Source organism: Sciurus vulgaris (genome assembly GCF_902686455.1).
Source record: "Sciurus vulgaris genome assembly, chromosome: 2".
NCBI lineage: Eukaryota > Metazoa > Chordata > Mammalia > Rodentia > Sciuridae > Sciurus > Sciurus vulgaris.
In genome coordinates, this window is record NC_136462.1 from 36,040,072 (window position 1) to 36,055,948 (window position 15,877).

At 44.9% G+C, this 15,877-nt stretch overlaps 1 protein-coding gene across 1 annotated transcript in view; it reads left to right on the forward strand.

Annotated features, from left to right (window-relative positions):
• PLEK2 (pleckstrin 2) overlaps nucleotides 1-15,877 on the forward strand; it is a 30,307-nt gene that overhangs the window by 11,790 nt on the left and 2,640 nt on the right. Inside the window, exons 2-8 of the mRNA XM_079127124.1 lie at nucleotides 1,906-2,070; nucleotides 7,302-7,483; nucleotides 8,920-9,011; nucleotides 9,315-9,502; nucleotides 9,741-9,842; nucleotides 12,117-12,200; nucleotides 14,998-15,076. Coding sequence (XP_078983250.1) covers nucleotides 1,906-2,070; nucleotides 7,302-7,483; nucleotides 8,920-9,011; nucleotides 9,315-9,502; nucleotides 9,741-9,842; nucleotides 12,117-12,200; nucleotides 14,998-15,076 — 892 coding nt within the window. The remainder of the gene's footprint in view (nucleotides 1-1,905; nucleotides 2,071-7,301; nucleotides 7,484-8,919; nucleotides 9,012-9,314; nucleotides 9,503-9,740; nucleotides 9,843-12,116; nucleotides 12,201-14,997; nucleotides 15,077-15,877) is intronic.

Consider the following 15,877-nt stretch of genomic DNA (forward strand, 5'->3'; position numbering starts at 1 on the left):
GGAATATTCTTATGAGATGGTGGAGACCCGTTTGGATACAAAAAATAAAAAAATAAACATGGTAATCCATGTCAGGGTTCACCTTAGTAGAAATTTAGCACAGGCTTTGACTGATACATATTTTGATTGCCTTATGAATGGAAAGGGAACATTGAATGATTATTTTCTGTCTCTTTAAAACATGTTGATAATTTGAGTGGCAAATACTGTTCCCAAGTCTGTCTCTGTCATCATCCATTCAAACCTTTGTTAATTAAACTGAAGAATCTTCTATAATATAAACTTAACTGTGTAAAAAGAAAACTGATAAAAAAAGACTAAGGAAGTATATGAAAATATTAGCTATGGTTATTTTTGACTAATGGAATGGTAGATAACTTTAATTTCCTTTATACATTTCAGTATTTCCCAAATTTTCTATGTGTATGCTTCCATTTCAAAGTCAGAAGATGTGTTTTTAAAATGATGATGGTCCATTTTGACATGTCATGTGTTCATGCTTTTAAAAATACATGTCAAAAGGACAGGAATGAGTGTCTCAAAGTGTTGATCTGGCCACCACATTGTAAGGCAGGTCATGGGTTTGTTTTCTTCCTTCCTACTACTTTCTCAAATATTCTCCAATAAAGAGGTTGTTTATATATATATATATATGAAAAAATAAATTTTAAAGAAATTTAATGGTGTGAGAAAATGCTCAGCAAGGCTAAACACGACTAAAATTAGAAAAGAAAACTACATGTAATATGGTCTTTGTGTATGTGTGTGTGTGTGTGTATGTGTGTGTGTGGTACTGGGGATTGAATCCAGGAGCATTTTACCAAGGAGCCACATCCCTAGTCCTTTTTGTTTTATTTTTTATTTTGAGACAGGGTCTCTCTAAGTTGCTTAGTGCCTCACTAAGTTGCTGACGCTGGCCTTGAACTTGCAATTCTCCTGTCTCGGTCTCCCAAGTCACTGGGATTATAGGCATGTGCCACTACATCTGGCTTGCAATATGATATATATTTTCTTCTTTTCAGAACTAGTTGAACCCAGGGCCTTTCACATGCTAGGCAAGTGCTCTACCACTGATAAATATGGTCTAATTTAAAAAAATAAAAAAGGGGACTGTGGTTGTGGCTCAGTGGTAAAGCGCCTGCCTAGCACATGTGAGACACTGGGTTTGATCCTCAGTACCACATAAAATATAAACAAATAAATAAAGGTATTGTGCTGAGCACAGTGACCATGCCTGTGACCCCAGCAGCTTGGGAGGCTGAGGAAGGAGGATTGCAGTTCACAGCAGCCTCAGTGAGGCCCTAAGCAACTCATTGACACCCTGTCTCTAAATAAAATACAGAAAAAGCTGGGGATGTGTCTCAGTGGTTGAGTGCCCCTGAGTTCAATCCCTAATACCCCCCAATTTTTTTTTAAAGTATTGTGTCCACTTATAACTAAAAATATTTTTTTAAAAAAAGAAGTGAAAACTAAGAGGAAAAAGGACCGAAAGGAAATATCAAATGTTAACAATGGCTGTCTCCTAATAGCAGGATGATAGGCAAGTGACTTTTTTTCTTCTTAATACTTTGCAGTTTATCTCAGGATTCATGATCAGGGAGCGGTGGTGGGTGCAGCTCCGTGGTAGAGCACTTACCTGCATGTGCGAGGTCTGGATTCAACTCCAAACACTACACAACACACAGATTCATAACCAGAAAAAGATTAAATGGGAACTGGAAGGTCAGTGCCAACGGTATTTGCTGCATACCCAAAAGAAACGACTGAGATCCAAAATACGGCTGGTCTCTCACTGAACAGCTGTTTCCATAGCGCGTCTGGTGACCTGAGCCACAGCACACGGGGCCCTGAACACGGTATCCTCTCCTCAACCGCCTCACCTCGGGCTCTCCTCTCTGTTCATAGGGCCACATTGTCCACAACTGGAAGGTGCGATGGTTCATCCTCCGGCAGAACACGCTGCTGTACTACAAGCTTGAGGGGGGTCGGAGAGTGGCCCCGCCCAAGGGCCGGATCCTCCTGGATGGCTGCACCATCACCTGCCCCTGCTTGGAGTATGAAAACCGTCCGGTGCGTGAAGGGCCCTGCCGCCTGGCTCCCACCCCAGACACCCCCACCTCAGGCCTCTTTGGGGAAAGTGGTGTGGTGATGGGAAGAGCTGAGTTAAAATGGAAAGACCTGGATTCAAGTCCTGCCTCAACCATCTCCCGGGCCCATGACCTGGGGCAAGTAGTTTGACCTCTCTCAGTCGTCACTGTCATCTGTAAGATGGGAAGAGATAATTACACCCAAACACCTCACATGGTTGTGATGGGGATGTGAAGTAGTGGTCTGTTAAGACTCTTTGTGGGAGAGGAAGCAGGCACTGTGTGAAGGTGAACAGTTACTGCTCTCTTGAGCTTCACTATGAGGGCTTTCATTCCCCCTGAGGTTTGCATGTTCCAGAAATCAGGGGTGGCTTCCACCCGCCCATAAAAACCATATTTCAGGGGCTAGGGGGTGTAGTTTAGTAGTAGAGCATTTTCCTAGTACTGCAAAACAGACTAAAACTTATTAGGGCTGGGGCAGTGGCGCACACCTGTAATCCCAGTCCCTTGGGAGGCTGAGACAGGAGGATCAGAGTTCAAAGCCAGCCTCAACAATTTAGTAGACCCTAAGTAACTCAGTGAGATCCTGCCTCTAATAAAAATACAAAAAAGGGCTGGGGATGTGATGCAGTGGTTAAGCACCCCTGGGTTCAGTCCCTGTACCAAAACAAAACAAAACAAACTTATTAGGAAAGCAAATGCTGTTATATCCTGTGCATGTACAAATACGTGCCAAGAAATCCCACTATTATGTATAATTATAATGCACAATAAAATATGGAAAAAAAGAAAAGCAAATGGTTAATTTTATTTTTATTTATTTAAAACAACTTTTTGTGGTACTGGGAAATTGAAATCAGGACCTCCTGCTCTACTGCTGATCTACATCCCACACCTTTTTTTTTTGAGACGGGGGTCTTGCTTAAGTTGCTTATGCTGGCCTTAAATTTGTGATCCTCCTGCCTCTTGAGTAACTGGGATTATAGGCCTGCACACAACTTGCATAAAAAGGGGGTTTTACCATTTTCTTCTTTCCTTCTTTCTTTCTTTTCTTTTTGGCACTGGGGTTTGAACCCAGGGGTGCTATAGCACTGAGCTATATCCCCAGTCCTTTTTGTCTTTTATTTTGAGAGAGGGTCTTGCTAATTTGCTGAGGGTCCACCTAAAATTGCTGAGACTGGCTTGAACTTGCAATCCTGTCTTTGCCTCTAAATTACTGGGATTAGAGGTGTGCGGCACCAAGCCCAGCTCTTCTTTCTTATCATGTTTTTCTCCTTTGAGGTTTCCATGCTTGCAATGTGCAGAAAAGAAAGAGGCCAGAGGCAATGAAGTCAATTAAGGAACTTTCTTGTAATTCCAGTGACTTGGGAGGCTGAGGCAGTTGGATTTCAAGTTCCAGGCCAGCCTGGGCAACTTAGTGAGACCCTGTCTTGAAATAGAAATTAATAAGGGCTGGAAATGTAACTCAGTGGTAAAGTGCCCTGGTTTCAATTTTCAGTACCCTGTCCCCCGAAAAAAGAACCTTCTAAGTATGAGAAAATATTAATGACAGTTGATTCTGGTAGTGGATTTACTGGCATTTGTGATCTTAACCTCTGTATTACTTTGTAATGTTGAATTTTTCTCAAATAAGAAAATAAAAAGTTATTAAAAAATTCAGAATTGGGCATGCTGGCACATGCCTGTAATTCTAGCAATTCCAGAGGCTGAGATAGGAGGATGGCAAGTTCAAGACCAGCCTCAGCAATTTAGCAAGATCCTAAGCAACTTAGTGAGACTCCCTCTCAAAATGTAAAAAAGTATAAAAGAGGACTTTGGATGTGGCTCGGTGATTAAGCACTCCTGGGTTCAATCCCTAGTTTGAAAAAAAAAAAGAGAGAGAGAGAAGAGACTTTAGGTCTCAGTAAATGAAACCCATGAATTCATAGGTTAACTTGCTGACGTACTGACTCTTTTGTGTATGCGTGGTATGGGTATTAAAGCCAAAGGTGCTTTACCACTGGTCTGTACCCCTAGCCCTTTTAATTTATTTATTTACTTATTTATTTTAGTTGTATATGGACACAATACAAGCCAATTTATTTATTTATTTATTTTTATGTGATGCTGGGAATTGAACCAAGTGCCTTACACATGCCAGGCAAGTGCTCAACCACTAAGCTACAACCCCAGTACCCTACCCTTTTTATTTTTTATTTTGAGACAGGATCTTGCTAATTTGCTCAGGCTGGCCTTGAACTTGCAATCTTCCTGCCTCAGCCTCCCAAGTAGCTAGAATTACAGGCATGTGCCACCATGCCCAGCTAACTTGTTATCCTGCTATCTCTTAATAATCTTTGGGAAACAGTGGAGAGCAGAGGTATTGGTAGATGGAATGTAGATGGGAAAACTTTGGTTTAAGTTTCAAAAAAGAGAATCTGGTTAAATTGGAGTTATGAACATCATGTTAATTCTACAAAAAATTTTCAAACAGATTTGTTATCTGCTTAGTTCGTGAACACTTGGGCTTGAAGAGATTGAGAGTAGTCAACAGATCCACTAAGAACAAATCATAAAGCATGTGTAAAATTAGGGAAGCCATAAAAAAGGTGTGTCTGGATTTTTTTTTTTTTTTAAATTTCTAGTCTCTCCTGAAATTCTTTTCATTAAGACGGTGAACTGCAGACTGACCCTACAGGTTCCAGATCTGACAGAACTCTGTTCTTCGATGATAGTGATGAGTGAATGTTATCTTGGAGGAACATCTTCATGGTGTCCCTGGGCAGTGAGCCAGCTTATTCACCACTCTCACTATTAGTTTAGATGAAGAATATTAAGTTTGTAAGAAAAATAAGTTGGGAGTTAACATTTGGGAAAACAGAATCAGAATGAAATAGAATGTTTCAGAAGTGGTAGACCTGGTCTACTCAGATGATATTCAATGGAGTCAGATTGAAAGATCCCACAATTCATCAAAGAAATTCCTTCGATGCCCATTTAAACTGCAAAGTGCCAGGCCAGGTGCGGTGGAGCACACCTGTAATCCCAGCGGCTCGGGAGCCTGAGGCAGGAGAATCAGCAAAAGGAAGGCACTAAGCACCTCAGTGAGACCCTATCTCTAAATAAAATACAAAATAGGGCTGTGGGTGTGGCTCAGTGGTTGAATGCCCCCGAGTTCAGTCCCCAGTACCAAAAAAGAAAAGAAAAAGAGAGAGAAAAAAAAAAAAAAAAAAAAAAAAAAAAAACCAAAGTGCCAGGTGTTGCAGCCCACACCTGTAATCTCAGTGATTTGGGAGGCTGAGGCAGGAGGATCTCATGTTCAAGGCCAGCTTCAGCAACTTAAATAAAAAGGACTGGAGATGTAGCTCAGTGGTAAGCCCCTGCGTTCATTGCCCAGTTCAAAAATAAATAAATAAAAGATGGAAAAATGACCTGCATGAAAAAATGACCTGCATGAAAGACTCTACACTGAGTATGAGACTGTGGTACCTGGAGCTGCCCACAGCTCTGTGCTCTCAGGCGGTAGCCTCTGGTATGCCGCACCCCTCTGATCCTGGAGCAGCGTATTCCATTCTGTGGAACATCTGTGAGAGTGCTCAATATATGCAGAACATTTAGCAAGAGTGAACTAGTTGAAGGATTGGGGATGTGGCTCAATGGTAGAGTGCTTGTGTAGTATGCCCAAGGTCCTAGGTTCAATCCCCAGCACTGCAAAAACAGAAACTGGTTGAGATGAAGTGTAAACTATATCATATCATAACATGGAGCACAGGGTAGGGTTCTTTATCTCATGGTTTTTGCAGGGAGGGGTACTGAGGATTGAACTCAGGAGCACTGAACCGCTGAGCCCCATCACCAGCCCTGTTTTGTATTTTACTTAGAGTCAGGGTCTCACTGAGTTGCTTAGCACCTTGCCATTGCTGAGGCTGGCTTTGAACTCATGATTCTTCGGTCTCAGCCTCCCGAGCTACTGGGATTACAGGCGTGTGTCACTGTGCCTGGCTGTCTCATGAATCTGAAGAATAAAAATCATGGACACATGCTGGAGCTGGAACTCAGTGGCAAACGTTTGCCTAGCATGTGTGGGGCATTGAGTTCGATCCTCAGCACCACCTAAAAATAAATAAAATAAATGCATCGTATCCATCTACAACAACAACAACAAAAAAAAAAAAAAAAAAAAAAAACCAAAAAAAAAAAAAACAAAAAAACCTTGGACACAAGGGTGAGAGCAAAGTAACAGAATTTATTACAGTAATAGAAAGAAAGCAGAGCTCCCAAAGAGGGAGGGGTCCCAAAGGAGGAATACCAAAGATTGGCCCTTGTCTAGGGGTTTCTATAGATCTATAGGTTTAAGGAAGTCAGCCCCTGCCCAATCTTGGGTAAGGCATTTATTGTCCACGAAGTATTCATGCAGCCTTCAGTCTAATCAAAATATCAATCAGGGACTGGGGTTGTGGCTCAGTGGAGAGCGCTTGCCTAGCACGTGTGAAACACTGGGTTTGATCCTCAGCACCACATATAAAGAAATAAAGGTCTACCGACAACAAAAAAAATCTTTAAAAATATATATCAATCAGGCACTTTTCCCTCGCTGGAGAGGCATGCACCCCAGTCACGTAGGTCCTTATTTAAAAATAGCCTTTTTGTAAGTTTCTTAGCAAATATCTGCAGGTGCTCTTGGTGCTCTGCTGCCCAGGAAGTTCCCCAGGGGCCCTTCTCCCTGTCCTCCCAGCCTTGTCTCTTCCTCCTGACCTGGAGGAATGTGTGAATGACCTGGGAATGTTTAAGTCAGAGAGAAAAGAGGCTCAAAGGGAGTGTCACTAACAGTTTTATTCAAGGTGGCCATTAGTAAGAAACAGACTCAGGTTCATCACTCCGGCATCTGTAGCTAAGGGGCAGAGCTGGGGTTTACGCCCCATTCAGTCTGGCTGTAGAGGCTGAAAGCTGTCATGGAGGAGAGACTGTGTGACCCCAGAGGCAGAATCAGGACAGCGTCCTGAAAATAGTCCTCGTGCTAACTAATCTGCCCCAAGGGGAAAGCCTGCCTTAGGAGGAGACCATCAGCTCCCCATTGCTGGAGGTGTCCAAGCAAAGTCTCAAAGACCATTGGGGAGAAGAGAAGGGGCCAGGGCTTTAGGCAGTCACTGGCCTCCCCAGCCTTGGCCCTCATTTCTGCTGATAGCATTCTCTTGCCGGCTCTGCCTCTGGGGGCTGGTCTGTTTCTTCCCACAGCTCCTCATTAAGCTGAAGACCAGAACTTCCACAGAGTACTTCCTGGAGGCCTGCTCTCGAGAGGAGAGGGACGCCTGGGCCTTCGAGATAACAGGAGCTATCCACGCAGGGCAGCCAGGGAAGGTCCAGCAACTCCACATATTAAAAAACTCCTTCAAGCTGCCCCCTCACATCAGCCTGCAGTGAGTGCTGTGCCCGCCCATCCCTTCACCCTGCCTGGCCTTGCTGCAGCCTCTCCTGTGTGGGGGGCGGGGGCGGGTCTTTCGGAGGGCTCTGTGGTGCCACTGAGGCCTGGCTGGTACTGCTGTGCGCTTCAGGGCTCTCAGCTGTCCCGATTGTACTATTTTCATGACCTGGAAATAGCCTGATCTATGGGCCCCACTCCTATGTCACCGCTTGGAACTTTGCCACTTGTGCCACCTCGGTGAATGAGGTCAAGACCTCCCAACTCCATTTCAGACAGGTGCTCAGGGCTGTGTCACAGCTTCCTAGGAATCTCTACCAACCAACCAGGTCACTAGTCTCATTTGTAGCCTGCTGGCAAGAATGATGTGTTCTGGTAGCAGCTGCAGTCTTGCTGGGTGGGTGTTCCTTGTTCATTCATTCAAAAAAGTGTTATTGAGAACCCCATAAATATGCATAATTACCATGTATCAATTTTTAAAATTAGAAAGAAAAAAATAGCTGTTGAGTGCCAACTACATGTCACGTACGGGTACTTAGCAGACATCAATGGGAATAAAGAGCATCCCATCTCAGCGGTCTTCCAGCCCACATATATACATGGGGAAAGATCTGTTGGTGGCAGTAATTGTTCCATAGAGCAGAAGGAAAGCTGGTCAATGGTGGAGGTGATCAAGTAAGGGTGTATGAAAGGAGATCTGGTTTTGGAAACTTGCCCAGGTAGCCATACTGTTACACCCATCACAGATGAGGGATGTGGCAGTGATCAGTGGTAGAGCAATTGCCTAGCACGTGTGAGGCCTGGGTTCCATCATACACACACACACACACACACACACACACACACACACACACACACACACACAGATGTGATATGAATCCATTCCTGGGCTTTTAACTCCATGCCAGTCATTGAAATCTTGCTTGTGCACCTTCTGTGGGTCTAGGGGCTGCTAAGCCATGGCACCTGGAGGGAGGAATGGCAAATCGGGGTGGGTTGTGGCTGGATTCAGACAGGTGCAGCATAGAGACGGAGCTGGAAGGGTTTGAACTGAATGCAGCAGATCATAGAGAACCAGGTAGGCCTCTGAACACTCCTAGGTTTTGTCTTTGCAGTGCTGGGGATTGAGCGTAGGGTTTTGCACATGCTAGGCAAGTGCTCTACCACTACGCTATACCCCCAGCACTACTTTTGGTTTAGTCTTTAGTCTTACTACAACAATAATACTAGTCTGGTATGGAAATATTAGAATAATTAGGTGCCCAAGAAGAGAAATGTCTGAGAATTCTGCCTGTCAAATTTTGATGCGTAATTGAAGGCCCCCCTCCCCTCTGGGGTGTTTCACCTGCTTTATTCCCTCGCAGTGGCTCTTGGGCCCTCCTTGATGCTCTTGTGTGATGAGGATCTCTTCTCCTTTGCCTTCCTTCCATTTAGCCGCATCGTGGACAAGATGCACGATAGCAGCAGTGGACTCCGGCCAAGCCCCAACACAGAGCAGGGAAGCACCTACAGAAAGACCTTCCTGGGTGAGCCTGTCCATCCCAGGGGTCCGGCTAGGTGGTGGACACTTGGGACACTTGGGACCCGGGGCTCAGTGGAGTGTATGACCAACCCATATTGAAACCAGAGCTATTTGCTGAGCAATGGTCTGGCCTGAGGTGGCCACATGTGGGTATGGCCACAGCTGTGTGGGCAGGTGCAACCTTCAGTCTGCTCTTGGGTAGAGCCCGAGCCTGTCTAGGAGGAGGGCGAAGGTCACGGAACAAGCACCCTGAGGAGGTTGGGTTGTAGCCCACGGTCTGATGGGTGCTGCGCCTGCCCTAACGCAGGTTCCTCCCTGGTGGATTGGCTCATCTCTAGCAGCTTCGCGGCCAGCCGTCTGGAGGCAGTGACGCTGGCCTCTGTGCTCATGGAGGAGAACTTCCTCAGGCCAGTCGGTGTCCGGAGCATGGGAGCCATTCGCTCTGGTGATCTGGCTGAGCAGTTCCTGGATGACTCCACAGCCCTGTACACTTTTGTAAGTTAGGGAGTGGGCTCCTCTTGCCACCAGGGGAGAGGGAAGGAAGCAGAAAGAATGGGCATGGGGTTGCGGGGGGTCCACAGCCACAGGGAGAGGCCCAGGGCTTGGGGGACAGCTGTGTCCCCAGGGAGCATGGGGCTCTGGCATTAAGGAATTCCCTTTCTCCTCGCGGCCCTTGGAACCTGGGCTGAGGCTATTTTTTGTAGCAGGGTCCTTGCTCTCTCCCTCCCATTAGGCTGAGAGCTACAAGAAGAAGACAAGTCCCAAGGAAGAAATCAGCCTCAGCACTATGGAGTTAAGCGGCACAGTGGTCAAGCAAGGCTATCTGTCCAAGCAGGTATGATTGCCTTTGCGCAGGGAGGAGAGGGACACTGAGAAGAGGCAGGAACAAGAGGGAGGGACTGAGAATGCTAGAACGCACCCATTACCAGCAGAGTCTGCGGAAACAGCCACCCAGCACGAACCATGGGAAGCAATTCAATCACGTGCTTACTCACGCACATGCACCAGGGATGAGGGTTATTCTGGAAAAACATAAACACATGTAATTATCACAGCATTAGAAAGCAATTTCTGGGCCCAGTGAGGTGGTGAATGCCTGTAATCTCAACAACTCAGGAGGCTGAGGCAGGAGGAGTGCAAATTCAGAGCCAGCTTCAGCAATTTAACAAGGCCTTAAGCAACAGGGACACTCTTGTCTCAAAATGTGATACACACACACACACACACACACACACACACACACAATGGAATATTACTCAGCCTTAAAGAAGAATGAAATTATGGCATTTGCAGGTAAATGGATGGAGCTGGAGAATATCATGCTAAGCAAAATAAGCCAATCCCAAAAAACCAAAGGCCAAATGTTTTCTCTGATATGTGGAGGCTAATTCACAATAAGGAGGGGCTAGGGAAAAATAGAGGTACTTTGCTTTAGACAGAGGGGAGGGAAGGGAGGGGAGCAGGTATGGGGGTATAGGAAGGATAGTAGAATAAATTAGACATTATTACCCATGTACATATATGATTACATGACCAGTGAGATTCTACATCATGTATAACCAGAAGAATGGGAAATTATGCTTCATTTATGTATGATGTGTCAAAATGCATTCTACTGTCATGTATAACTAATTAGAACAAATTTTTTATAAAAGAGTCTGGGGGTGTGACTCAGTGGTTAAATACCCCTGGGTTCAATCCCTGGTACCAAAAATTGCACAATTGTCTCATTTCACACGTTTGTCACCTGCTTCTTGCACAACAGGATCCCCATCTGCTTTTAGATTGTTTACCATGCCCCAGACCCCTGTGTCTGCTAAGCCTGACAGGAGTCCTTACTGAGGGAGGTAATAAGGCCCTGGAGGAGCATGAAGAGGGTCCAGGAGAGACTGAGTGTGTTTCAGGCTAGAGGCTAAAGCAGGTTTGTGGTCTAGGGTCTGAGGCCAAAGAGAGTCTCTCTCAACACACACATGCAGATTAATACTTCACACATTTAGTTTTTATCATGTGCTATAATGGATCACTTCTTTTTCTGATGCAGAATGGAATGGTGGCTTTGCTGTATAAGTATGCACATGTAAAAAATGCACAAATGTACATGCAGCTTTAGTTTGTTTGTTTGAACTAAGTTGCCCAGTAAAAAGCAGGTGGAGGTTGGTGGCCTTGGGTTCAGGTTGACACTTGCTGCCCCTGTCCCTCTCTTTTGTGCTGAGTGGTGTCAGGATAATGCAGTCTCCTTCCTTTTGATGCTAACTGTCCTTGACTCTGTCAATTAAATATAGGGGTGATTTTACTGGAGGCTCACTTACAGGGGATCATTGTGGGGGGCCTCTCTGCCATGTCCTCCATGGATGAGAAGAGGGTTAATTGCCGGAGGATGATGTTGGCGGTATATCACTCAATTACTCAAAAAAACTTATCTGCTCAATATACACACAAGAGCCAATCCTCTTTTTAAATGAGAAGGGGGCCTGATGGGTCTGGCCATACCAGCTCTGGACTCTAACAACAACTCGTCCAACTCTCCTTCATTTATAATATACAGGTGAAGGGGGCCAGGACCAGGAGGAGCGAAGTTAGGGAAGCCATTCTTTTAGGGAGAAAATTCCAGGAGACAGGGAACTACTCTCATGCAGCGCCACATGCTCCCAGCAGTTCCTAGAAGCCAGGCCTCTGCGTCCCAGGGCTCAACCTAGTCTGATTCTGCTAAATAAGGATGGCTTCCCACAGATCATGTCTTGGGAATCCTGTGACACATTGCAATCTTCTGGTGTCCTGTGGACTGTTTTTATTTACTTTTGTTTTTTTGCAATATTGGGGATTAAACCCAGGGGTGCTTTACCACTGAGCTATATCTTTTTTATTTTTTATTTTGAAACAGGGTCTTGCTAAATTTCTGAGGCTGGCCTTGAACTTGTGATGCTCCTGACTCAGTCTCTTGAGTTGCTGGGAATACAGGCACGTGCCAGTGTGCCCGGCCTACTTTTTTTAAATGTTGTTTCATTGGAGTAGGCTGGCATGTTGGGGTTTGGCATTAGATAGGTGCAAGGAAGTGGGAAGGAGATGTAGAGCTGTTGCCAAGGACCTTTGAACCCTTTCTTTGCTGCAGGGTCACAAGAGGAAAAACTGGAAGGTGCGACGCTTCGTTCTGAGGAGGGACCCCGCTTTCCTGCATTACTATGACCCTTCCAAAGTGAGTGCCATGTGCTCCCTGGGGGCCCTGCTGCTTCCAGACACCTCCCAGCAGAGCAGCAGTGGTCGTACTCCCCCACCCTCACCCCTGCAGGACCAGCTGCTCCTTCCTGAATCACAGGAAGGATCCACTCACTGCACCCACTTTCATCCTGTGGGAGAGGAGCTTCATTATTTTGAGAAGAAAAACATCTTTTCCTTTCCCTAAAACCTGCTTTTTGTGTGTGATTCCCAGCCTCGTCCCCCTTGTCCATCTCGCCCATGAATTCTGTCTTCTTCAACTCCTTGTTCGTACCTATGCTTGTGTGTGTGTGTGTGTGTGTGTGTGTGTGTGTGTGGTACCTGGGATTGAACCCAGGCATGTTGTGCCCCTGAGCTACATCCCTGGCCCTTTTAATTTTTCATTTTGAGATAGGGCCTTGCTAGGTTGCTGAGGCCGGCATCAAGCTTGTGATCTTCCTGCCTCAGCCTCAAGGGTCACTGGGATTGCAGGCATGTGCCACCATTTCTTTTCTTTTGGTACTGGGGATTAACTCACGGGTGCTTTACCACTGGGTTACATCTCTAGCTCTTTTTACTTTTTAATTTTGAGATAGGGTCGTGCTAAATTGCTTAGGACCTTGCTCAATTGCTGAGGCTGGTCTTGAACTTATAATTTTCCTGCCTCAGCTTCCTGAGTTGCTGGGATTATAAGCATGTGCCACCATGTCAAGCTACTACATTTTTTAGGTTGTATGTAAGCCATAATTTACTTGTTTTCTTATTTTTTAATTGATCTAAGAATTGCTTGCTCTGAGTTTCAGATAATAAGTAGTGCCTCATGCTGAATTGATCTAATTCCAGTCAAAAGAAAAATAGAATGTCCTTTTAGTCAGACTGCCTAACCTTGTTTTGGTACATGTAAGATTTTATTGTTTGAGATAATGAAGAGTGGTTGGGAGCAGTGGTTCACACCTGTAATCCCAGCTACTCTCCAGGCTGAGGCAGGGGGATCACAAGTTGTAGGCCAGCCTGGGCGACATAACAAATAAAAAAGTGCTGGGGATAAAAAAGTGCTCAGTGGCAGAGTGCTTTCCCAGCATGAAGCTTTGGGCTCAATCCTTAGTGCCCAAAAAACAAAACACACAAAAAAATAGTGAAGTGTTTCAGTCAGGAACCTGTACCCTAAGCCCAGAGCTGGTAAAAGAGCCCTTGGTACTCTGCCAGGCCACAGGAGGGTCAAGGCTCAAGGAGGGACATGGCAGGAGGACTGCCTGAGGGGTCAACCAATTGAGCCTTCCAAATGCACAGGTTGAAGCTGGGTGTGGTGCACTCACCTGTAATCCCAGAGACTCAGGAAGCTGAGGCAGGAGGATTTCAAGTTTGAGGACAGCCTCAGCAATTTAGTGAGGCCATAAGCAACTTAGCCAGACTATCTCAAAATAAAAAATAAAAAGGGCCGTGGATGAGGCTCAGTGGTAAAGTGCCCCTGGGTTCAATCCCCAGTACCAACAAAACAACACAAAACAAAACAAAACAAAACAAAAAAATCAAAATCAACCAACAAACAAACCTACACACATTGATTTCAAGTCTACTTATAGAATAAAGGTCAAACTTCTTTGTGGCTACTTCAAATCTGGTTTTTTGTTTTTGTTTTGTTTTTTCTGCTGCTGGGAATGGAACCCAGGACCTCAAGCATGTGAGGCAAATGCTCTACCATTGAGCTACACCCTTAGCTCATCAAATTTTTTTCACATGAGGGGGTAAAAAAAATCAACAAATGAATAAAATAAACATGTTGGTTTTGCCTTAACTCAGTCTAGCCCAGCCTACTTTGACCCTTGATGAATTTATAGGAGTCAAGTCAGCATCCCTTAAAGACAATTTAATTTCCTTCACTTTAATTTGCTCCCTGGCTTTGCCTTTACCCTTCCTCCTGCTTGGGCTCTCTGCTCATTCCTGCGCCCAGGGCTCATTTCTCAAGGCTGATCCAGGTCCTCTCTCCATGACTGCTCTTGTTCCGCCCCTCTAGGGGTGGATCTCCTCTTCTTCTGAACTTTCCCTTCCTTGGCAAGTCCAGTATTAACATCTCTGGCATTGTTACTTAACCACTTCATTTTTGCCCTATCTCTTGCTGGACCCATCACTCAGTGTGAAATTGATTATTGATTAATTGAAGGACTCCACGGGGCTGAGGCTCCTGGTGTATAAAATTGCTCTGAATCAGAGATAGGATAAACCAGTTTTGCTTCATACAGTTTCATCTCAACCACATACCAGAGACTTGTATAACCATGTATAATATGCAGGAATATCAGTTTTGCAGAAATAGAACTGTGTTGTTTTCTTTTTTTCCTGATTTCTTGGCAAGATGAACACAAGGGGGTTAAGGAAGTCAGTGCATGCTTCTCCTGGTAGAGTACTGGATCAGAGGCTCTGTTTGGGAGGTCTCCAGGAAAGAGGCAGATTGATATTCAACTCTGCCAGACCTGATGACAGGAACATTGGTGGCTCTGCTGCTACTGGGTATGAAATGAAGAGGCCCAAACTTCCTTACTGGTTCCTGTAACTTGGCCACATGATGCTCAAGTTCAGCCTCATCTTCTATTTCAATTTTTTTCCCCTCCCTCAGTGCTGGGAATTGAACCCAGGGTCTTTTATACGCTAGGCAAACACTCTACCACTGACCTTTTTCCCCAGCCCTACACATAACTTGGAAAGACTTTTTAGCTGGCCTGAGGATGACTACAGGGGAGTATAACTCTTCCTTTTTGTGCATTTACAAAATTCCTAATTAGGTCTCCTTTTCTCTGCAGGAAGAGAACAGGCCGGTGGGTGGGTTTTCTCTTCGTGGTTCACTCGTGTCTGCTCTGGAGGACAATGGTGTTCCCAGTGGTAAGGTGCAACTTCAGTCCTGGCCTGAAGATCTCAGGTGTCTTCTACATTTCAGTAATCCCCCCCAGTATCAACATCTCTGGCATTGTTACTTAACCACTTCATTTTTGCCCTATCTCTTGCTGGACCCATCACTCAGTGTGAAATTGATTATTGATTAATTGAAGGAATTCATGGGGCTGAGGCTCCTGGTGTATAAAATTGCACTCCGTGAAAGACTGGGCTTTGGGTGCTGGGTAGGGCTTTAATCAATGAGACAATGAATGTAGTCAATTTCAGGAGGAAAGGGCACCAAGGGATATTCTTAGAGTTTTAAGAATACAACTCAGTAATTCTCATTTTAAATATTCTTTCCCCTCAGTTTCTGTGCTCATTGCCCATAAGCTCCTACCAATGAATAATATCTAAGGCTCACACAGTGCTTCAGTTAGTAACACTTTCATTTCTGTTATCATATTTACTTCTACGAGAGTCAGCTATGGTAGGAAGATATTCCCATTTTGTGGATGTGGAAGTTGAAGTCATACAATTTGAAGTCAAACACCAAATTCTATGCCTGCTTTTAACTTACACATACTGGATTCTTGGACGATTCTTTGAATGACACTGTTGGTCTATGGCCAGCCTAAGAGGCCAGTGAGAGGGTTTCTAAGAAACCCTGATTAACCACTAGCAGGCCTTAAAGTAATGAGTAGGGAGTAAGAAAGGGAGGGAGAAGGTGAAAGCATGCATCTGGTAGGATTCCCTAATCATATACCTAAGTACATAAGAAATACTTCATTATTTGTGTTCATCCATTTC